The 24,472-nt window shown below is 38.2% G+C and overlaps 1 protein-coding gene across 1 annotated transcript in view; it reads right to left on the bottom strand.

Annotated features, from left to right (window-relative positions):
* Positions 1–22,435, bottom strand: part of LOC138898445 (uncharacterized) — a 34,007-nt gene extending 11,572 nt beyond the window's left edge. Inside the window, exons 1-2 of the mRNA XM_070184512.1 lie at positions 22,172–22,435; positions 21,294–21,415 (exon numbers count right to left, since the gene is read on the bottom strand). Of these exons, the coding sequence (XP_070040613.1) occupies positions 21,294–21,415; positions 22,172–22,435 (386 nt within the window). The remainder of the gene's footprint in view (positions 1–21,293; positions 21,416–22,171) is intronic.
* Between the last annotated feature and the right edge of the window lie 2,037 nt (positions 22,436–24,472).

Here is a 24,472-nt window from a genome sequence, read left to right as displayed (position 1 = left end):
TGGAGGTGAGTTAATTCTACACCCTTTGAGTTAAATACATAGATTATGGGTAGATTATAACTACTAAATATTAAAATCAAGGGTTTAGGTGAAAAACCTAGATTTTTATAAAAATGAGATTTTAACCACGAAAATGATTATGGAATTGGATAGAAATTATATATTTGAGTTCTTGAGATTATGGGTAACGTTTTCATCCGAATATTTTCGAAATTCGGGCTAGTGGACCCGAGGTGAATTTTGGGAATTTTACCATTTTGGATAGGATAATTTAGTTAAGAGATGAATTTCGAATTGTTGAGCATATATTAATTATTTTATATAATATTTGGTAGTTTTTGATTTTTCGGCGTCGAATCGAGATTTTTACGCTACGCGATAATCGAAAAGTGGACTTTGAGACAAGGTAAGTCTCTTGTCTAATATTGTGAGGGGGAAATTACCTCATAGGTGATTAAATTAAATAAATGTTGCTAATTGTGGAGGCTACGTATGCACGAGGTGACGAGAGTCCGTGCGTAGCTACTATAAATGCTAAAGTCCGGGTAGTTTAGGACTCAAAACATAAATTACTTGTGTAAATGGTATTCTTTGTTCAATTAATATTAATTGATATATATATATATATATATATATATATATATATATATATATGAATATATTGTGAATTGTTAGATAAGGATATTAAAAGACGAAATTCTCATATGCTAAATTTTTGTTTAGATTAATTAATTGTTGAAATAAATTGTTATCCTCTCGAATAGATTTTATAATAAATACTCTTATTCCGGAGGTACATAAGAAAATGTCCTCCTTTCTTGTGGATCGAGCCGAATACCTCGGCAGGATAGATGCATCTATGGATTGTGCCGCACGTCCCTCGATAATGTACACGACACTCTAGATCGGACCGTACGTCCTCGACAGAAATCGTGCTTAATAATAATAATAATTACACGATACTTGGACAGTTTATTGCAGCTTGTAAAGCTATTTAATAAATTGGAAATTTATTGAAATTGAATTGCAGCTTGTAAAGCTATTTGATAAATTGAATTTTTTATTAAAATTGAAGGATTTAATTAATAGATTGGAAATTGTTGCATTTGAAGGATTCTTATTATTTCTGCTAATTGAATAAAATTATTGTTAACTCTATGAATCATGCTGATTTGAATAATTATAATTTATTCCATTTATTATTGCTGACCCTTAGTGAGTGTCAAAGTCGGACATCTCGTCTCTACCACTTCGAGATTAGGCTTGATACTTACGGGGTACACGTTGTTTACGTACTCATACTACACTTGCTGCACTTTTTGTGCATGACCTGAGGCAAGTACTAGTGGGGGACCTATCATCTTACACCCACGTTATCCAGGGGCATAGTGGTGAGCTGCCTTTTTGAGCCGTTCTGCAGCTACTAGTGTCTCTCCTTGTATTTTTCATTCTGTCTATTTTTATTTCAGACATTATTATAGGTTTTGTATAATCTACTAGATACTCATACACTTGTGACACCAGGTCTTGGCACACACATTGGTAGAATTTTGTGTCTTATTATTTTTCTTGGTTTTAAATTTTATCGATATATGTTTTATTTATTAGTTGGCTTGCCTAGCTGTAGTGTTGGGCTCCATCACGTCCTATAGGTGAAATTAGGTCCTGACATTCCTAGAGCAAGGCATAATAGGACCGTGACTCCCTAAAGCACCGGGAGATGCCAGAAGTGCTCAATGAAACGGTCTGGGTTGATGACCCCTACCAAAATTACCCCTACCTCCAAACGATGCACCATTGAAACCACCAAACTGACAAGGCCTCTTATCATACCTCTACCCTCTCTCTTGTGCAAGAGCCATTTCGATCCTCCTCGTGACATTAGTAGCCGCCTGAAAGGAAATCTCACTTCCGGTTACCTTGGTCATCTGAATCCTGATAGGGTGAGTGAGTCCCTCAATAAACCTCCCCTCTCTTTCTCTCTCACCCTCAGTAGGTAGTAAAAGGAGAGCATGATGGGATAAATCCACAAAACAGGACTCATAATGAGCAACAGTCATACTGCCCTGCTGTAGACGCTCAAATTGCTTGCGGTAATCCTCTCTCAGTGTGATATAAAGGAACTTCTCTAGAAATAGCTGCGAGAACTACTCCCAGGTAAGTGCAGGCGATCCAACTGGTCTGGTCAATGTATAATCTCTCAACCACCTTTTGGCAGAACCCGTCATCTAAAATACAGCAAAATCAACCCCATTGGTCTCAACTACACCCATGTTTCGCCACACCTCATGGCAGCGGTCAAGATAATCCTGTGGGTCCTCATAAGGTGTACCACTGAAGTGAACGGGAAAGAGCTTAGTAAAATTATCTAGTCTCAATAAGGCCTCAAAAGACATGGCAGGCCTATCACCTATATGTGCCGCAACAACTGGCTGAACTACCGCAACTGGTGGGGCTGATAGGGCCTGATTCTGGGGAGCCATCTATTCCGGAGCGGGAGTAGTAGGAGTTTGTGCTCCTCCCCCAGCCTCTGAGATGGATGGTGCTACTAGAAATGTACCATTCTAGACCACACCCTCCATAAGACTCACCAAATGGACTAGAGCGTCCTGAAGTACTGGAGTAGCTATGAACCCTTCCGGAACCTGAACTGGTCCAACCGGTACAGTCTGAACTGGAACCTCCGCCTGAAGATTCACCTGAGGTTCTACAACAGGTGCTGCTGCTCGAGCTCTAGACTGAGCTCTACCTCTGCCTCTGCCTCGACCTCTTGAAAGACCTCGACCTCGACCTCTACCCCTGGCCATAGTTGCCACTGGGGGCTCTGGTCCCTGTCCATCGGTGGATGTATTACGTGTTCTCATCATCTACGCGAGAATAAGAATAGAATGGTTCCATCATCGATGATAGAATAAAATCGCATGACAAAATAAGAAAGAAGTGATATTGTTCCTAAAACTTCATAGCCTCTGAGAGATAAGTACAGACGTCTCCGTACTGATCCTTCAGACTCTACTAAGCTTGCTCGTGACTCGTAAGACCTATGTAACCTAGTTCCCTGATACCAACTATCACGACCCGAAATTCCTACCTTCGAGACCGTGATGGCGCCTAACATTTCACTTGCTAGGCAAGCCAACGTTAGAATATAATTAGCCATTTTAACAAAATTTAAAATTAATTAATAACAAAGAAACAAATGCCAAAATATAGTCTGAACTAAAGTGAATAATCCATAATAATCGCGATGTATAAATACCTTCCCAGAACTTGAGTCACAAGTGCACGAGCTTCTAAAATAATACAAATAAATGTCTGAATAAAATTCAAGCTGTTTGAAATATAATACACAACTGAGATAATATAGAAGGGGACTTCAAAACTGCAAACGTTGTGTAGTTATACCTCAAGTTTCCATTGGAAGTTGTATCCAGCCAAATCTACAGTACGCCACTGGGACCAACTCCGAAATCTGCACAAGAAGTACAAAGTGTAGTATCAGTACAACCGACCCCATGTACTGGTAAGTAACGAGCCTAACATCAACGAAGTAGTGACGAGGCTAAGACGAGTCACTTACATTAACCTATACGCAATAATAGTATTAACAACAATAATAATAACGGGAATATTAGTAAGACCAATAAAAAATATTAATAATTGAAATCAACTCAGCAGTCACAAATCCCTCAACTTGTTTCCATTGTGGCGTGCAACCCATTCCCCCAATATAAACTTTAAACAAGTCTGTTGCGGCGTGTAATCCGATCCCCCAATATAGACTTTTAAATAAGTCTGTTGCGGCGTGCAATCCGATCCCCCAGTATAGACTTTTAAATAAGTCTGTTGCGGCGTACAATCCGATGCCCCAATATAGTTACTTTCATTTTTGTTGCGGCATGCAACCCGATCCCCCAATATATTTTAACAACTCATAAATGTAATAAAAATTAGTCCAATAAAGACCACGTTCAATGAGAAACTATTAAGCATCGAGGCACACAATAATTATAATTTAATTATGAACAAAAAATGATAATTAGCAATTAATTGTGGAAATCATGGAGAAAACAGGCAGTTTAATATTATGTATGCCAAATATCAAATAGCAATTAAGACACATAAGTCAAATAAGCATGTAACAATTATTGCAGGAATTCAAGAATTAATATTTGACAAGGAATATGAGTGAAACAATTAATATAATAATTTATTCATGATTTAAAATGATTTATGATTTTTCACGTAATTATGCAAATAATTAATTTGACGACGTATAGACACTCGTCACCTTGCCTATACGTGATTCACATGCATCTCACATAACAAATAATTTAAGGGTTCTATTCCCTCAAGTCAAGGTTAGCCACGACACTTACCTTGCTTAGCAGTAACCTAATTTCAAGAATCTAATAAACCTTTGCCTCACAAATTCGCATCTGAATTCCTCAAATCTAGATATAAACAATTCAATATACTCAATACAAATCGTAGGAATTAATTCCATATGAATTTATATTTTTTTGGATAAAAATCCGAAATTCATTTTAAAAATCAACAGTGGGACCCACGTCTATAATCTCGAAAAAACTTATGAAATTCGAACATCCATTCTGATACGAGTACAGACATACAAATATTATCCAATTCCGATGTCAAATGGACCTTCAAATCTAAAATTTTTATTTTTGGAAAGTTTTACAAAAATTCCAATTTCTTTCATCTAAATCCTAAATAAAGGATGAATATAGACATGGATTCATTAAATATAATCACTTTTGGTTATAGAACACTTACCCAATTCAAAGTCGTGAAAATCTCCGTTGAAATCGCTCAAATCCGAGACTTAAAACTCAAAAATGAGTAAAAATGGCGACATCCGAATTTATGTGTTCTGCCCAGTGATTCCTTAATCGTGATCGCGTAAATAGCCTTGCAATCACGAAGCTTAACTTTACTTCCCCGGAAATTTACTCTACGCGAACGTGTAAAACACTACGCAAACGCGATTCTCTTACTCTCAGACTTACGCGATCGCGAACGAACTCAGGCGTTCGCGATGAGTAAAGCACGTGGCTCAGCTTTAGCCATCTTAACTCTACGCGAATGCGACCTTGGCCACGCGTTCGCGAAGCACCACTTCACACCCCTACGCGATCGTGTGATGACCCAAAATATCATCTTTAAATTCAATAATTAATTCTATGTTCTAAGACATCGAAAAGTACTATTTATTATTCCTCGACTTGCGTGCGTAGTCCGTAAAATTTTCCAGAAAGTTTTTATATGAAAAATAGATTAAAATGTGAATTAGAGCTTTAAAATCAATTGAGTTGACTTCAGTCAACATTTTGAGCAAACGGGCTCGGATTAGTATTTTGACCATTCCGGTAGGTCCGTATCATGATTTGGGACTTGGTCGTATGCCAGGAATCAAATTCCGTGGTCCCACTATCCCGATATATGGAATTTTGATGAAAATTTAAAAGTTTAAGTTCAAATAGTGACCGGATATTAAATTATGTGCAAACGACCCCAGAATAGAATTTTGATGATTCCAACAGCTCCGTATGGTGATTTTGGACTTAGAAACGTGATCGAAATTTTATTTGGAAGTCCGTAGTGGAATTAGGCTTGAAATGCCAAAAGTTAAATTTTTGGAAAGTTTGACCGGGGGTTGACTTTTTGATATCGAGGTCGGAATCCGATTCTGAAAATTGGAATAGGTCTATTATGTCATTTATAACTTGTGTGCAAAATTTGAAATCATTCCGAATTGATTTGATGTGTTTCGGCACAAGATATAGAATTTGAAAGTTCAAAGGTCATAGATTTTGATTTGAGGTGCGATTCGTCGTTTTGATATTGTTTGATGTGGTTTGAAGCCTCGACTAAGTTTGTATTATATTTTAGGAATGTTTGTATAATTGGTTAAGGTCCCGAGAGTCTCGGGTGGATTTCGGAAGGTAAACGGAATGGATTTCGAACAAAGAGGGTTGCTGGAAATTTCTGTTGCAGAAATATCTGGTGCATGGAGCCAAATTTGGAAGCTTATATCTCGCAATTCATAAAGAATCAGAACATTTTCAAAACATGAAAGTTGTATTAGTTTGATTCTAGTTTCCATAAAGTTAAACCATTCATTATTTTGATATTTGTATAGAAAGTTATGATGGATTGAATGAAGGCTGGTAGAGCAGTTTCGCCAGAAATTTTGGATGCGTGGAGCCGAGTTTGGAAGGTTAGATCTCACAATTCATAACGAATCAGAAAATTTTCAATACATGAAAGTTGTAGTCGTTTGATTCTAGTTTCCAGAGAGTTAAACCGTTCATCATTTGGATATTTGTACATAAAGTTATGATCCATTGAAGGAAGGCTGGTACAAACAAGTTTTGGTGGACTTTTAGTGACGGAAAATGGATTTTAGTGACGGATGTGCAGAAACTGAAGGACCAAAAATGGTCATTTCCTTCATTTCGTTTTGGATTTTTTGGAGCACGGTTCTTGGGCGATTTTTGGGCGATTTTCATGGGAAAACATTGGGGTAAGTGTTCCTTATCCTATATTGATTATATTTCATGATTCCATACTCATTTACATCATGAATCCGTGAATTTATGGAAGAAAAATCAAGATTTTTGCAAAATCTTCCAAAATAGAAAATTTAAGATTTGGAGGTCGAGTTGTTATTGAAATTTGGTAAACTTGGTATGGGTGGACTCGTAATTGAATGGGTTATCGAATTTTGTAAGTTTCGCCGGATTCCGAGATGTGGGTCCCACAGACAAATTTTGAGCTCATTTCGGATTTTATTGAAAAATGTAATATTTTCTTATGAAATTGATTACTATAATTTTTGTTGACTGTATTGAATTAATTATGACTAGATACGAGTCGATCAGAGTCGAAAAATTGAGGAAAAAGCATAATTCTTGATTAAATTGGAGCAAGTCGAGGTAAGTGACTTGTCTAACCTTGTGTGGGAGAAATTTTCCCTAGGATTGGTATTGATGTAATTATATAAATGTATTGAAAGTAGTGTACACGAGGTGACGAGTGTGTACACTGGCTAAATGTGAAAGATTATATTTTAAATTGTGTAGAACACTATTGCGCATTTATTAAATTATTTTATCTTGTTATATTCTTCATCATTGATTTGAGATATATACTTTAAATTTGTTTGACCTGTTCCTGCAAATTGTTTTACCTGTTTAGTTGAAACTTGGTTTCTTTTATTCTGTGCATTATTTGAAGATTGATTTTCTTTAAATTAAATATTATTAATATGAAGTATTTGAAAATTTAAACTTGATATTGAAGCAACGTATTAAAGATTTTGAAATATTATTTTCCTGAATTATTTATTCCTGAATATTTTTGTAAGATTTTCGTACTCATTGTGATGGAGCCGTGAGCTCTTTATTATGGAAAAATATTATTGATGATTTATTTTGGCATGAGACGTGAGCTCTTTATTGTGGAATAATATTATTAATGATTTATTTTGGCATGAGCCGTGAGCTCTTTATTGTGGAAAAATATTGTTGTTGAATTTCTTTGGCAAGTTAAATTATTTGAGTACTTGAGGTGCAAATTGTGATATATTTTGATATTGTTACGCATGCAGTGGTATAAGGTCTGGGTATTGAAATGCACGCGGTGGGATAAGGGTGACTTGATACGCATGGCTAGTAGGGGGAACTACTAGAAGTCATGCAGTGTGATAAGGATGGCTAAAACGCGGGATGCTATTTCGGGAAAAATATTTTCTTTCAAATAAATTGTGAAGGCTCTCGCGGTGAGATAAAGAAATGAGATATTGTGGAATTTATTTATGATTTGGGACTACGAGGCGGTACCTCGGGAGTGCCCTTGTTGATATTGATTTATGACCGTAGTGGCCTTTGATTTTTGTTGTGATCTTTCTTAAAGTTGAAAAGAAATTCTGTTTTGTTTCCACGAGGTATTTATTTGCCATTATTTGGTGTAATTAAATGTTACATACTACTTGATTCATTTTCATTGTCATTTTATTTTATTATATTGTTTAAACATTTTTACCATGTCATTATTTATTCTCGAGTAGGGCCTAACCTGACCTCGTCACTACTCTACCGAGGTTAGGCTTGGCACTTACTGGGTATCGCTGTGATGTACTCATACTATACTTCTGCACATCTTTTTGTGCAGATCCAGGTATATCTTATCAGATCAAGTATCAGTAAACTAGCTATACAAGGAGACTTAGAGGTATATCTGCCAGCGCCCGCAAACTCCGGAGTCCCCTTCTATTCTTGTTATGTTGCTTCCTTATTTTCTTTAGACTCTGTTATATAAAGACATTGAGGATAAATTCTTAGAAGCTTGTAACTTGTTTTTACCGAGTTTTGGGAGTTAAAATTGTTTGGATTGTAGTTTATTTATTTCAGATATTTATTATTTTTCCGCATTGATAGGCTTACCTAGTCTTAGAGACTAGGTGCTATCACGACATCCTACAGAGGGAATTTGGGGTCGTGACAGATCGCGTCCACTAATTAGTGAACACGAAGAACAACTTTATCTGGCCTCTCAGATTGCATTACGCGATCGCGAGACCTCCCCCGCGAATGCGTTGAAGAAAATTTCTGCAACAAAACACCAGAAAATTTGCTAGCTTCTTTAAGTCCAAAATGGCCTGTTGAGCATCCCAAACTCACCCGAGGCCTCCAGGACCTCAAACAAATATACTTACAAGTCCCATAACATAATACAGACTTACTCGGGGTCTCAAATCACATTAAATAATATCAAAATTACAATTCACACCTCGATTCGAACTTTTGAGTTTTAAACTTTTCCATTTGCAAAAGTCGTGCCAAAACATATTAAATGAATCCGGAATGACCTCAAATTTGGCACATAAGTCATAAATGACATAACAGAGCTATTTCTATTTTCGAAATCAGATTCCGACCCCGATATCAAAAAGTCAAATCTGTGGTCAAACTTTTGGAAATCTTTAGCCTTTAAATTACTAGTTTCCGTTAAATGGTCATAACTTGAGTTAGGGACCTCCAAATTAACTTTTGGGCATACGCCCAAATCCCAAATCACGATACGAACCTACCGGAACTATCAAAATACTGATCCGAGTCTGTTTGCTAATTATATTGATCAAAGTCAACTCAATTGAGTTTTGAAGCTCTATTTCACATTTTAATCCAGTTTTCACATAACAATTTTCCAAAAAATTATACGGACTTCGCATGCAAGTCGAGGAATAATAAATAGTACTTTTCGAGGTCTTAGAATATAAAATTAATAATTAAATTTAAAGATGACCTTTTGGGTCATCACAACAATTGATAAAGTTGAAACGATATGTTGGAAATTAAAGACATTGATTTACTTTCTTTCACTCGTTTAACATATAACTAGCTGTCGGACACGTGCGTTGCACGTGTATTTTATGCTAATCAGTACAAACTTCTTAAAATAAAATAGATAATTTAGAATAAGCATGCGGTGAATTATACGAAATTTGAAAGAAAAAATTACAAGCTCAAATTTTTAATGGTAAGCTTATATATTGTCGATATTTATTATTTCGCAAAGCGCAATCTTACAGGAAATTGTTATAGGTATAGTTGGACGGATATCCTCCATTTTCAAGGGAAAAAATATTTCTTTAGCAATATTATTTTCTATTAGTTCCATCACTATTTATAATTTTGTAGTTGTACTTAATCAACGAATTGGCATAACCTTTTCCTATGCAATGCTTCTAATATATCAAATATACATTCACTTTAGTAATTTTCTTGTTCGTGATATTTCAACAATAGATAGTTTAAGCAACATCAACTATGGTTATGAATGCTTCATATCTTAAAGTTTGTCCCATGTCTTTAATAAATTATAAACTGTCTTTCTACAACTATATATATATATATATATATATATATATATATATATATATATATATATATATATATATTATTGTTGAATGAAAATAATATTTTGTAGAAGCTGTATAGAAATTCAATCACTAAATGACTTCATTAAGATGGCTAGAAGATCAATATCAATTCCATGGTGTACACTTGTAAAGAAGAAGTAGTTATTTTTTCTAGAGATACTTAATAGTTACCGACATAAAAAGTTCTATCGATATATAATATTCAATTACACGTAATAGATACCCTTCGTCAGATGCAAAACTTATGATTCCTTGCATCTGTGATCATGACAGAAAAATAAGTTTATATATATATATATATATATATAGTGGTATATGAAATATGACACGACAATTGATAAACTTTAGATCAAGCCTTCTACAATACAAGTGAAACTAAAATGTGTCACTCTGTTAGTTACTATTAATATAACTTTTAATACAAAACTATATAAGTTTAATCAATTTCGTGATACAAAAAAAATAAAACAATTCGTACTCCAAGTCTGTCACGACCCAAAATTCCCACCTTTAGGACCGTGATGGCGCCTAACATTTCACTTGCTAGGCAAGAAAATGTTAGAATAATTTAAACCATTTTTAACAATTTGTTTTTAATAAAATAGTAAAAATAACCAGTGACCGAAATAATATTTGAATTTATATGTGCAAAACAAAAATAATACGATGTCTAGATACCATCCGAGAACTGAAGTCACAAGTGCACGAACTTCTAGAATAATACAAATAAGGGTCTGAATAAAAATAAAGTTACTGAAAGAAGGCACACGACTAAGATAAAGTAGAAGAGGACTTTAGAGCTGCGAACGTTGTGCAGCTATACCTCAAGTCTCCTCTTGTCACGACCCAAAATTCCACCACAGGCGTCGTGATGATACCTAGTCTCTAAGACTAGGTAAGTCGATTTTCATTACATTTCGAAGCCATTTGTTTTTTGAATATGAATTAAATAGATAATCAAAACCAACATCGGATCAAATATGAATATAACAACCTCCCAAGACCGGTAGTACTGAGTCACGAACTCTAACTGAATATATGAAATGATCTCAAGGATTGAATACTCAATACTGTTTGAAAAATAAATAACAGTACAATAAACATAGAAAGACTCCAAGGAACTGCGACGACCAAGCAACTCTACCTTGAATCCTTGCGATTTCCACTCTAACTCTGTCCGAGTCTGATATCTCCAATACCTAGGTCTGCATAAAAATGTGCAGAAGTGTAGTATGTGTACACCACGGTCGGTACCCAGTAAGTATCAAGACTAATATCAGTGGAGTAGAGACGAGATACAGTCAAGACACTCACTAGTCTAATAACATGTGCAATATGATATACAAAATAATAGAAAACAAATAACAATAAGAGCAACATAAATCAACCAGTGATATGTACAGCAGGACAACAAGAATACCATTAATATCGCTCAACAAATAATAAATACAAGTACACCCAATTAAATCAAGTATTTCAAATAAATATCTTTCACATATAATTCTTCCGAATGAATCTCTTTCAAATAAAATTCCTTCAAATAAATATCCTTCAACTATACTTCCTTTAAATAAATCTCTCTCAAATATAATTTCTTCAAATAAATACCTTTCGAATGTAATTCTTTCAAATAAATCTTTTTGAATAAAAATCCTTCCAAATAAATATTTTGAATATAATTATTTCAATTAAAAAGTCACCATGTGACACTTCATTTCATAATCATACAACTACGGGTCCCAGCCCATTTTCATATTTTTCATAAACACGGGTCTCAGCCCACTTTCATATTTCCACGGCACTTCGTGCTTATAATTAAATCATTATATTTTTCCGGCACCTCGTGCCCTCATTTCATATCACAACCACACGGACAATTCACGTGCCAATATCATCATTATTTACTCGCAGCACCTGGTGCCCACATTTCATATCATAATCCGCCTGGCAATGGCCACACATCCCAATTTCAACATAAATCAGACTATTACCAATTTACCAACAACAAGACAAATGGCACAAAATATAAAAATAAACACAAGAAAAATCATAACATCACATAACAATCACCAACGCAACAACTCCACATCATCACATATCATCCCTGACAATAGCCACCCTTATCTCTCCTATAATTACCCTTATCACTCCTATAATAGCCATCCGTATCCCTCCACCCTGAAAATAACAATATCCACCCTTATCGCTCATATAGCCACCCTTATCATTCCGCCCAGACAATATCCCAACACACATAACAACAGCGAAATGCCTCCCTTATGCCCACATAATATCAACAGTGAAACGCCACCCTTATATCCTCAAAATGATAACTCAATTAACACAACAATTTACACGGAATATTTTCAGGACAACGTAACAAAATCAATTCATATCACAATTTGCCCAATGGCCACAACAAATTCCAAGGATATAACAAAATCAATTAATTTCACAACAAATAGCCCAAGGCTCCACACAATGTATATAAGACCTCAAAAATAATCAATAGAGATAGAAATTACTCAGCATAGGGCAACACCTTCATTAATCCAAATTCTCAATAATTATGTAAAAAATACTTCTTAAGTTAATTTAATTAATTATTTGCAGAGGGGAAATCCATAATAAAATTAAATTCCAAGAATATCAAACCATAAAACTCACGGAATTCACATAAATATACAGGTAACATTCACATCAAATCGGCATATAAAAATAAATTCAATAAATGTGATTTTAGGCATGACAATTAGATGATTAAATATATGCCAACAATTATCCAATTTACTAAATAATATGCCTAAGACTTTTACTCAATAAATTTTGCATGTATAAGCTCGAGTACGTACTCGTGACCTCGCGTACATGACTTTTCACATTTCACAAATGGCACATAAGACTCGATGCCTAAGGGGTAATTCCCTCACTCGAGGTTAAGCAAGACACTTACCTTTTTTAAGTTATGGCGATATTCTAAAATCGCCTTCTTACTTGCATTGACCTCCGGACAGTTCAAATCTATCAAAATTAATTATACAACTTCATTAAAATTCATCGGAAATAATTTCGGATAATAAAAGGTTCACTTAAAATTTTATTCCAAAAGGTCAACAAAAGTCAACGCAGGCTCGCCTCTCGGAACCCGACATAATTTTCACAAAATCCGAACACCCATTACGATACGAGTTCAACCATACCAATTTTATCGAATTCCGATAACAACTCGGCCTCCAAATCTTAAATTATCGTTTTTGGAAGATTTTGCAAAAATCTTAATTTTGCTTCCATAAATTCACGGATTCATCATGTAAATGCGTATGGAATCATGAAATATAATCAATATAGGATAAGGAACACTTACCCCAATGTTTTACCGTAAAAATCGCCCAAAAATCGCCCAAGAACCGTGCTCCAAAAATCCAAAGGAAATGACCATTTGTGGTACTTAAGTTTCTGCCCATCCGTCACTAAAAGTCCATTTTCCATCACTAAAAGTCCACACCAGAACTTGCTTGCACCAATCTTCATTCAATCGATCATAACTTTATGTACTAATGTCCAAATGATCAATGGTTTAACTTTCTTGAAACTATAATCAAAAGGCTACAACTTTCATGTTTTGATAATATTCCGATTCATTATGAATTACGAGATATAAGCTTCCAAATTCGGCTCCACGCATCAGAATTTCTGGCGAAGCTGCCCTACTATCCTTCATTCAATCTATTATAACTTTCTGTACAAATGTCCAAATGATGAAAGGTTTAATATTATGGAAACTAGAATCAACAGGCTACAACTTTTACTTTTTAAATATTTTCATATTCCTTATAGATTGCAAGATATATGCTTCCAAATTTGGCTCCATGCACCAGAAATATCTGGCGAACAGCTCTGCAACAGAAATTTCCAGCAACCCTCTTTGTCCGAAATCCATTCTGTTTACCTTTCAAAATCCACCTGAGGCCCCTGGGACCTTAACCAAATATACCAGCATGTCCCAAAATACAATGCAAAGATAGTTGAGGCTTCGAACCATGCCAAACAACGCCGAACTTACTAATCGCGCATCGAATCGAATTATGAGTTTTCAAATCTTCCAACTTCTATATTTTGTGCCGAAACATATAAAATAAATTCCGATTGGCCTCATATTTTTCACACAAGTCATAAATGACATAACAGATCTATAAAAAATTTCAGAACTGGATTCCGACTCCGATATCAAAAAGTCAACTCCTCGGTCAAACTTACCAAAAATTCAACTTTCGCCATTTCAAGCAAAATTTCACTACGGACTTCCAACAAATTTTTCGGACACGCTCCTAAGTCCAAAATTACCATACAGAGCTATTGGAATCATTAAAATTCCATTCCGGGGTCGTTTGCTCAATAGTCAATTCTCCGGTCAACTCTTTCCATTTAAGCTTCAAAAAATGAGAATTGTTCTTTAAATTAATTCTGAATCTTCCGAAAACCAAACTCGACAACACACGTAGGTCATAATATATAATATGAAGATGCTCGAGACCTTAAGTCTCTGAATGGGGCATAAATTTTTAAAATGACAAGTCGGGTCGTTACACCTCTGATAGCTGAATACGAGAAAATCTATAGTACGCCGCTGAGACCAACTCCGGTATCTAAACAAGAAGTGCAGAGCGTAGTATGAGTACAACCGACCCCATGTACTCTGTAGTTGCCTAGCCTAACCTTGACGAAGTAGTGACGAGGCTAAGGCAGGTCGCTTACATTAACTTGTACGCAACAACAACAACAACAACAACAACAACAACAATAATAATAATAATAATAATAATAATAATAATAATAATAACATGAATAGAAGTAAGACCGGTAAATCATATCAACAATTGAAGTCAATTCGGAGGTCATAAACCTTCAATTAATTTCCGTTGCGGCGTGCAACCCGCTCCAACAATATAAACTTAGAATAATTCAGTTGCGGCGTGCAACCCGATTCAACAATATAATCTTTCAATTTAATTCTATTGCGGTGTGCAACCCGCTCTAACAATATAAACTTTTAATAAATCCGTTGCGGCGTGCAACCCGCTCCAACAATATGAACTTAAAATAAATTTGTTGCGGCGTGCAACCAGCTCCATCAATATAATTAAAAAACTCTTAAATGTAAAAATATTCCAATAAATACCACATTTAATAAGGAATTATTAGGAAACAAAGCATATAATAATTATGATTTTTTAGGAAACAAGTAATGACAAGTAGTAGTTAAGTGTGGAAATCAGGGAGAAAATAGGCAATTTAATATTTAATATGCTAAATGTCAAGTAGCAATTAAGACACATAATTCAAATAAGCATGTAGAAATTATAGCATGAATTCAACCCATAATATTGGACAAAGAATATGAGCGAAATAATAAATCACTATTTCATATTTTAATCAATTTTTCACATAAAGAGTTTCCAAAAATATTTACGGACTGCGCAAGCAAGTTGAGGAATGCTGAAAGGTGCTATTCGATGTCTCACAACATAGAAATTAATGTTTAAAATTAAATATGACATATTGGGTCATCACATTCTCCACCTCTAAAACAAACGTTCGTCCCCGAACAGACTTAGAAAATTACTTGGGCTGGTGAAAAGGTATGGATATCTACTCCGCATATCCGAATCGGACTCCCAGGTAGCTTCCTAAATCGACTAACCTCTCCATTGCACTGGAATTGAAAGATAACTCTTAGATCTCAACTGTCGGACCTGCCGGGCTAGAATAGCTATCGGCTCCTCTTCATAAGTCAAATCGTTGTGCAATTGGGCTGAACTGAAATATAATACAAGGGACGGATCACCATGGTATTTCCGGAGCATGGATACATGGAACACCAGATGAACTTCTGATAAACTAGGTGGTAGTGCAATCTTGTAGGATACTTCACCTACCCTTTCAAGAATTTCAAAGAGTCCGATATACCTAGGGCTCAACTTGCCCTTCTTTCCGAATCTCATTACACCTTTCATAGGTGAAACCCAGAGCAATACTCTTTCTCCTGCCATGAATGCAACGTCACAAACTTTACGACCGGTATAACGTTTTTGCCTAGACTGAGCTGTGCGAAGTCGATCTTGAATAATCTTGACCTTATCCAAGGCAGTCTGTACCAAATAAGTACTTAACAAACGAGCCTCTCTCGGTTCAAACCAGCCAACTGGCGAACAACATCGCCTCCCGTATAATGCTTCATAGAGAGCTATCTGAATGCTCGACTAATAGCTATTATTATATGCAAACTCTACATGTGGAAAGAACTGATCCCAAGAACCTCCAAAGTCTGTAACACAAGCACGAAGCATATCTTCCAATATATGAATAGTGTGCTCTGACTGTCCGTCTGTCTGTGGATAAAATATTGTACTCAACTCAACCTGCGTGCCTAACTCACACTGTACAACCCCCAAGAAGTGCAAGGTAAACTACATACCTCAATGAGAAATGATATACATGGGTACACCGTGAAGGCAGACAATATCGCGGATGTAAATCTCCGCTAACCTCTCTGAAGAATAGGATACTGCTACTGGAATGAAATGTGCTGACTTAGTCAACCTATCAACAATGACCCCATACTGTATCGAACTTCCTTTGAGTCCGCGGGAGTTCAACAACAAAATCCATAGTGATACGCTCTCACTTCCACTCTAGAATTTCTAACTTCTGAAGCAAACCACCAGGCCTCTGATGCTCGTACTTGACTTGCTGACAATTTAGACACCGAGCTATATATGCAACTATGTCTTTCTTCATTCTCCTCCACCAATAATGTTGTCGCAAATCTTGATACATTTTGGCGGCACCTGGATTAATAGAATACCAAAAACTGTGGGACTCTTCAAGAATTAATTCACGAAGCCCATCCACATTAGGCACATAATTACGACCCTGCATTCGCAAAACTCCATCATCTCCCACAGCAACCTGCTTGGCACCACCGTGCTGCACCGTGTCCTTAAGGACAAGCAAATAGGGATCATCATATTGTCGCTCTCTGATGCGCTCATACAAGGAAGACTAATTGGCCAAAGTATGAACATTTGCAGCTAATGGCCTCTTACCTACCGAAATATACACAAGGTTGCCCATACTCACAGCCTTTCTACTCAAAGCATTGGCCACCACATTGGCTTTTTCGGGGTGATACAAAATGGTAATATTATAGTCTTTCAACAACTCCAACCATCTTATATGCCTCAAATTGAGATCTTTTTGTTTGAATAGATACTGTAGGCTACAATGATCAGTGAATACCTCACACGAGACACCGTAAAGGTAGTGCCTCCAAATCTTCAGCGCATGAACAATGGCTGCCATTTCTAAGTCATGAACGAGATAATTCTTTTCATGAACCTTCAACTATCATGGCTCATATGCAATCACCCTGCCATCCTGAATTAATACTGCACCAAGCCTAATGTGAGATGCATCACAATACATCGTATAAGATCCTGAACCCGTGGACAATACCAACACTGGCGCAGTAGTCAAAGCAGTCTTGAGCTTCTAAAACCTCAACTCACACTCGTCTGACCATCTGAATGGGGTACCCTTCTGGGTCAATTTGGTCAATGGAGATGTTATAGATGAAAACCCATCCACAAACTAGCGATAATAACCTGCCAAACCAAGGAAACTCCGGATCTCTATAGCTAAAGTAGGTCTAGGCCAATCCTGAACTGCTTCAATCTTCTTAGGATCAACTTTTATGCATGCTGTTGATACAACATGACCCAAAAAGGCAACTGAGTCTAACCAGAATTCACATTTTGAAAATTTGGCATATAATTGATTATTCTTCAAAGTCTGAAGCACAATCCGAAGATGTTGCTCATGCTTCTCTCGACTGCTGGAGTAAATCAAGATATCATCAATGAATACAAGCACAATCCAAAAATAGGGCTTGAACACCCTGTTCATCAAATCCATAAATGTTGCTGGGGCATTTGTCAACCCAAATGACATCACTAGGAATTTGTAATGCCCATACCGAGTTCGAAAAGCTATCTTAGGGACATCAAATGCCATAATCTTCAACTGATGGTAACCAGACCTCAAATCGATCGTTGAAAACACCTTGGACCCTGAAGCTGATCGAATAAGTCATCAATTCTTGTCAATGGATACTTGTTCTTGATAGTAGCCTTTGTCAACTACCGATATTCTAGACACATCCGCATTGAACCATATTTATTCTTTACAAATAACACCGGTGCACCCCAGGGCGAGACGCTAGGTCTAATGAATCCCTGGTCAAGCAAGTCTTGTAATTGTTCCTTCAATTCCTTTAGTTCAGGTGGGGCCATACGGTATCGTGGAATATAAATGGGCTGGGTGCCCAGAGCCAAATCAATGCAGAAATCAATATCTCTGTCGGGTGGCATTCTCGGCAGATCTACAGGAAATACATCTGGAAACTCACGAACAACTGGGACTGAATCCATAGAAGGAACATCCGCACTGGGATAGAAAATATAAGACAAATAAGCTAGACACCCCTTCTCGACCATACGTCGAGCTTTCATGTAAAAGATAACCTTGTTGGTGGAATGGTCAAGAATCCTTTTCCACTCTATTCGAGGTAACCCCGACATGGCTAAGGTCACTATTTTGGCGTGACAGTACATTACAACATGATAAGGTGACAATCAATCCATTTCCGAGATAACATCAAAATCTACCATATCAAGAAATAAAAGATCCATGCTAGTTTAAAGACTCCGAATAGTATCCACACACGAACGATATACATGATCTACCACAACAGAATCTCCCATCGGTGTGGACACACATATAAAAGCACTAAGAGAATCACGAGGCATACCAAACATGAAGCAAAGTAGGAGGAGATATGTGAATAAGTAGATCATGGATCAAATAAAACTAAAGCATCTCTGTGGCAAACTAGAATAATACATGTGATTACGACATCAGATGACTTGGCCCCCTCCAATCGAAGTTGTATCTCTAGGAAGATCTCTAACTGGCTGACCTCCACCTCTAACAGTCTAACCCCTATCCCTAGTTGGCCGAGCGGGTGGTGGAGCAACCGATGCCGGTATGATGGTACGAGAATCCTGTTGAGATCTATTGCCCAACAACCTAGGGCAATACCTCTTGATGTGACCAATGTTCCCACACTCATAACACACATCCTATTGTTGTGGCTGCTCAAGCTGAAGATGACCCGAACGGGCCAGATAACCGTTCTCCTGACTCTAGAGTGGTGGTGAACTGCTAGGAGCTGAATGTGCACTAAATGTTGGCTTCCCAGAGTAAAGCATAATAAGACCGTTACTCCCTGAAGCACTATGAGATGCGTGAAGTGATGAATAAAATGTCGTGGGAGGATGATCCCTATCATAAGTACCCCTGCCTCCAGATGAGGCACCTCTGAAATTACCGGAATGACGGGGCCTCTTATCTGACACTAGCCCTTTCTCTTGAGCATGAACTAACTCGATCCGCCTAGCAATATTTCATAGTTGTGTGGAAGGAAATATGACTCTCTGTCTCCTTGGTCATCTGAAGCTTGATAGTATAAGTGACTCCATCAATGAATCTCCTATTATACTAAGAGAAGAATGGCATGGCGTGCTAATTCCATAAATCGAGTCTCATACTGGGTAATAGTCATACTACCCTGCTGGAGACACTCAAACTACATGCTGTATTCTTCTCTTAGTGTAATAGGAACAAACTTCTCCAGAAATAGTTGTAAAAACTACTCCCAAGTAAGTACATGCGAATCAGCTGGTCTAGTAAATACATAATGTCCACCGCATCTGCGGACAAAATTTCGTATTTGCGAGACAAGGCTCGAATTTGCGGAATGGGGTAGCCAAGCAGAGGACTGCATTTGCGAGGCCTTCATGTCACAGAAGTGACTACACAGAAGCACGAAGGAAGCCGCAAAAGCGGGGGCGATCTCATCTGCGATTATGGAACCGCAGAAGCGGGCGCGCACCTGTGTCCTAACCTTCGTAGAAGGGAAGCTTCTCCCCTAGACTCAAAGTCACAGAAGCGACACTGCCTCCGCAGAAGCGATCATGCACCTGTGGCCAAAGTTGCGCAGGTGCAAAACACCAGAACCAGACTTGTAAATTTTTACCAAAATGGTCTTAAACACGTCCGAAACTCACCCGAGCCACTCGGGACCTCGTCCAAATATACCAACCAATCCCGTAACATAATGCGGACTTACTCGGGGTCTCAAATCATATCAAATAATGTCAAAATTACAATTCACACCTCTATTCAGACTTATGAATTTCAAACTTTTCATTTTACAAAACTCGTGCCGAAACATATTATCCAAGGCATCTTGTATCAAATCGGTACCCAACAACTGAGCCTCTCCTGGTTTAAACCAGCCAACTGGCAACCGGCACCGTCTTCTATATAATGCCTCATTTGGAGCCATATGAATGCTTGACTGGTAGCTGTTATTAAAGGCAAACTCCACAACTGGAAAGAACTGATCCCAAGAACCTCCAAAGTCTATAACACAAGCGCGAAACATATCTTCCTATATCTGAATAGTGCGCTCGTACTGTCCTACTGTCTGGGGATGAAATGTTGTACTCAACTCAACCCGCGTGCCCAACTCATGCCGTACAACCCTCCAGAAGTGCGAAGTGAACTATGTACCTCGATCAAAAATGATAGACACGGGCACACCGTGAAGGCGGTCAATATCGCGAATGTAAATCTCTGTAACCCGCTCTGATGAATAGGTAACTGCTATTGGAATGAAATGTGCTGACTTGGTCAACCTGTCCACAATGACCCATACTGCGTCGAACTTTCTCTGAGTCTATGGAAGCCCAACAACAAAACCCATAGCGATACGCTTCCTCTTCCACTCAGGAATTTCTAACTTCTAAAGCAAACCACCAGGTCTCTGATGCTCGTACTTGACTTCCTGACAATTTAGGCACCGAGCTACATATGCAACTATATACTTCTTGATTCTCCTCCACCAATAATGTTGCTGCAAATCTTGATACATTTTGGCGACACCTGGATGAATAGAATACCTGGAACTGTGGGCCTCTTCTAGAATTAATTCACGATGCCTATCCACATTAGGCACACAAATACGACCCTGCATTCGCAGAACTCCATATTCTGCCACAACAACTTGTTTGGCACAACCATGTCGGTGTTCTAGAGGACAAGTAAATGAGGATCATCAGATTGTTGCTCCCTTAAATGGTCATACAATGAAGATCGAGTGACTGTGCAAGCTAGAATCCGACTGGGCTCTGAAACATCTAACCTCACAAACTGATTGGCCAAAGTCTGAACATGTGCAGCTAACGGCCTTTCACCAACCGTAATATAGGCAAGACTGCCCATACTTACAGCCTTTCTACTCAAAGCATCCTCCACCACATTGGCCTTTCCAGGTTATACAAAATAGTGATATCATAGTCCTTCAACAACTCCAACCATCTTCTCTGTCTCAAATTGAGATCCTTTTGTTTGAACAAATATTGTAAGCTACGATGATCAGTAAATGCCTCACACGGGATACCGTAAATGTAATGCCTCCAAATCTTCAACGCATGAGCAATGGCTACCAATTCTAAGTCATGAACAAGATAATTCTTCTCGTGAACTTTCAACTGTCACGACGCATAAGCAATCACCCTACCATCTTGCATCAATAATGCACCAAGCCCAACACGAGATGCATCACAATACACCATATAAGATCCTAAACTTGTGGGTAATACCAATACTGGCGCCGTGGTCAAGGAAGTCTTGAGCTTTTGAAAGCTCAACTCACACTCATCTGAGTCAATTTGGTCAATGGAGATGCTATAGACGAAAACCCTTCCACAAACCAGCGATAATATCCTGCCAAACCCAGGAAACTCCGGACTCTGTAGCTGAAGTAGGTCTAGGCTAATTCTAAACAATCTCAATATTCTTAGGATCCACCTTTACGCCTTCTACCGATACAACATGCCCCCAAAAGGCAACTGAGTCAAACCAAAGTTCACATTTTGAAAATTTTGCATATAATTGATTATTTTTCAAAGTCTGAAGCACAATCCAAAGATCTTGCTCATGTTCCCCTCGATTGCTGGAGTAAATCAAGATATTGCCAATGAACACAACCACAAAAGAATCCAAATAGGGTTTGAATACCCGGTTCATCAAATCCATAAATGTTGTTGGGGCATTTGTAAGCACAAATGACATCACTAGGAATTCGTAACGCCCATACTTAGTCCGAAAAGTTGTCTTAGGGAAATCAAATTCCCTAATCTTCAACTGATGGTAACCAGACCTCAAGTTGATCTTTGAAAATACCTTGGAACCCTGAAGCTGATCGGAAAAGTCATCAATTCTTGGCCACAGATACTTGTTTTGGATGGTGGCCTTGTTCAACTGCCGATGATCTATACACATCCGTATAAATCCATCTTTCTTCTTTATAAATAGTACTGGTGCACCTAGGACGAGACACCGGGTCTAATGAATCCCTGATCAAGCAAGTCTTGTAACTACTCCTTCAATTCTTTCAACTCCAGCAGGGCCATACGGCATGGTGGAATAGAAATAGGCTGAGTGCCCAGAGATATGTCAATACAGAAGTCAATATCTCTGTCGGATGTCATTCCCGGCAGATCTACAAGAAATACATCTGGAAATTCACGGATAACTGGAACTCAATCCATAGAAGGAACTTCCACGCTGGGATCACTAATATAAGCCAAATAAGCTAGACAACCCTTCTCGATTATACGTCGAACCTTTACATAAGAGATAACCCTCCTGGTAGAATGGCCAGGAATCCCTTTCCACTCTAAGTGAGGCAACCTAGGCATTGCTAAGGTCACCGTTTTGGCGTGACAATCCAATATAGCATAATAAGGTGACAACCAATCCATACCCAAGATGACATCAAAATTTACCATATCAAGAAGTAGAAGATCCACGGTAGTCTTAAGACTCCCAATAGTAACCACACACGAACGATATACATGATCTACCAAAATAGAATCTCCCACCGGTGTTGACACACACTCAGAAGCACTTAGAGAATCACGAGGCACAACCAGATATGAAGCAAAATAGGAGGACACGTAGGATTAAGTAGATCCTGGATCAAATAAAATTGAAGCATCTCTATGGCAAACTAGAACAATACCTGTGATCACTGTATCGGATGATTCGGCCTCAAGCATAGCTGGAAAAGTATAAAATCGGGGCTGGGCCCCACCACTCTAAACAACATTCTTGTGACGACCTCTAACTGGTTGGCCTCCACCTCTAACGGCCTGATCTCCACCTCTAATGGCCTGACCTCCACCTCTAGCTGCCTGACCCCTACCTCTAGCTGGATGGGCAGGCGGTGAAGCAACCGGTGTTGGAATCATAGCACGAGAACCCTGCTGCTGCATGCTGCCCTAAGACCTAGGGCAGAATCTAGCAATGTGCCTCAGATCACCACAAGTATAACAGGACCTTGGCTGCTGTGACTGCTGACCCTGAAATTGTCCTTGTCGACCTGAGTAACCACCTTGAAAAATCTAGATTGGTGGTGTACTGATAGGAGCTGGTGGTGCACTATAGGATGCCTGGAGCGCTGAATGAAATGGCCTAGGAGGATGACCCCTACCAAAATTACCCCTACCTCCACATGAGGCACCACTGAACCCACCGAACTGATGAGGCCTCTTATCAGACCCCTGCCCTCTATCCAGTGCAAGAACTATCTCGATCCTCCTAGACACATTAGCAGCTGCCTAAAAGGGAATCTCACTTCCGATCTCCTTGGCCATCTAAAACCTGATAGGGTGAGTGAGTCCATCAATAGACCTCCTAACAGTCATACTGCCCTTCTGGAGATGCTCAAATTGCTTATGGTAATTCTGTCTCAATGTGATAGGGAGGAACTTCTCTAGATATAGCCGTGAGAACTGCTACCAAGTAATGCATGCAATCCAACTTAGCAGAACTCATCATCTGAAATACAGCAATATTGACCGCATTGGTGTCAACTATACCCATGTTCCACAATACCTCATGGCAGCAGTCAAGATAATCGTGTGGGTCCTCAGAAGCTGTACCACTGAAGTGAATTGGATAGAGCTTAATAAACTTGTCCAAACTCAATAAAGCCTCAGAAGACATGGCGGGCCTATCACCAGGCCGCTACAACTAGCTGAACTACCCCAACTGGCAGGGCTTCTGGAGCCTGATACTGGGGAGCCATATGCTCCGGAGCGGGAGTAATGGGAGTCTGTGCTCTTCCCCCAGCCTGTGAGACGGATGGTGCCACTGGAAATGTACCATTCTGGGCCACACCCTCCATAAGGCTCGCCAAACGGACTAGAGCATCCTGGAGTAATTTTATTCAGACCATTATTTGTATTATCCTAGTAGCTCGTGCACTTGTGACACCAGATTCGGGGATGTATTTTGATGATTCAATTATTGTGG

The sequence above is a fragment of the Nicotiana tomentosiformis genome, chromosome 9 (assembly GCF_000390325.3).
Source record: "Nicotiana tomentosiformis chromosome 9, ASM39032v3, whole genome shotgun sequence".
Lineage (NCBI taxonomy): Eukaryota > Viridiplantae > Streptophyta > Magnoliopsida > Solanales > Solanaceae > Nicotiana > Nicotiana tomentosiformis.
This window is presented reverse-complemented; position numbering and strand designations above follow the sequence as displayed.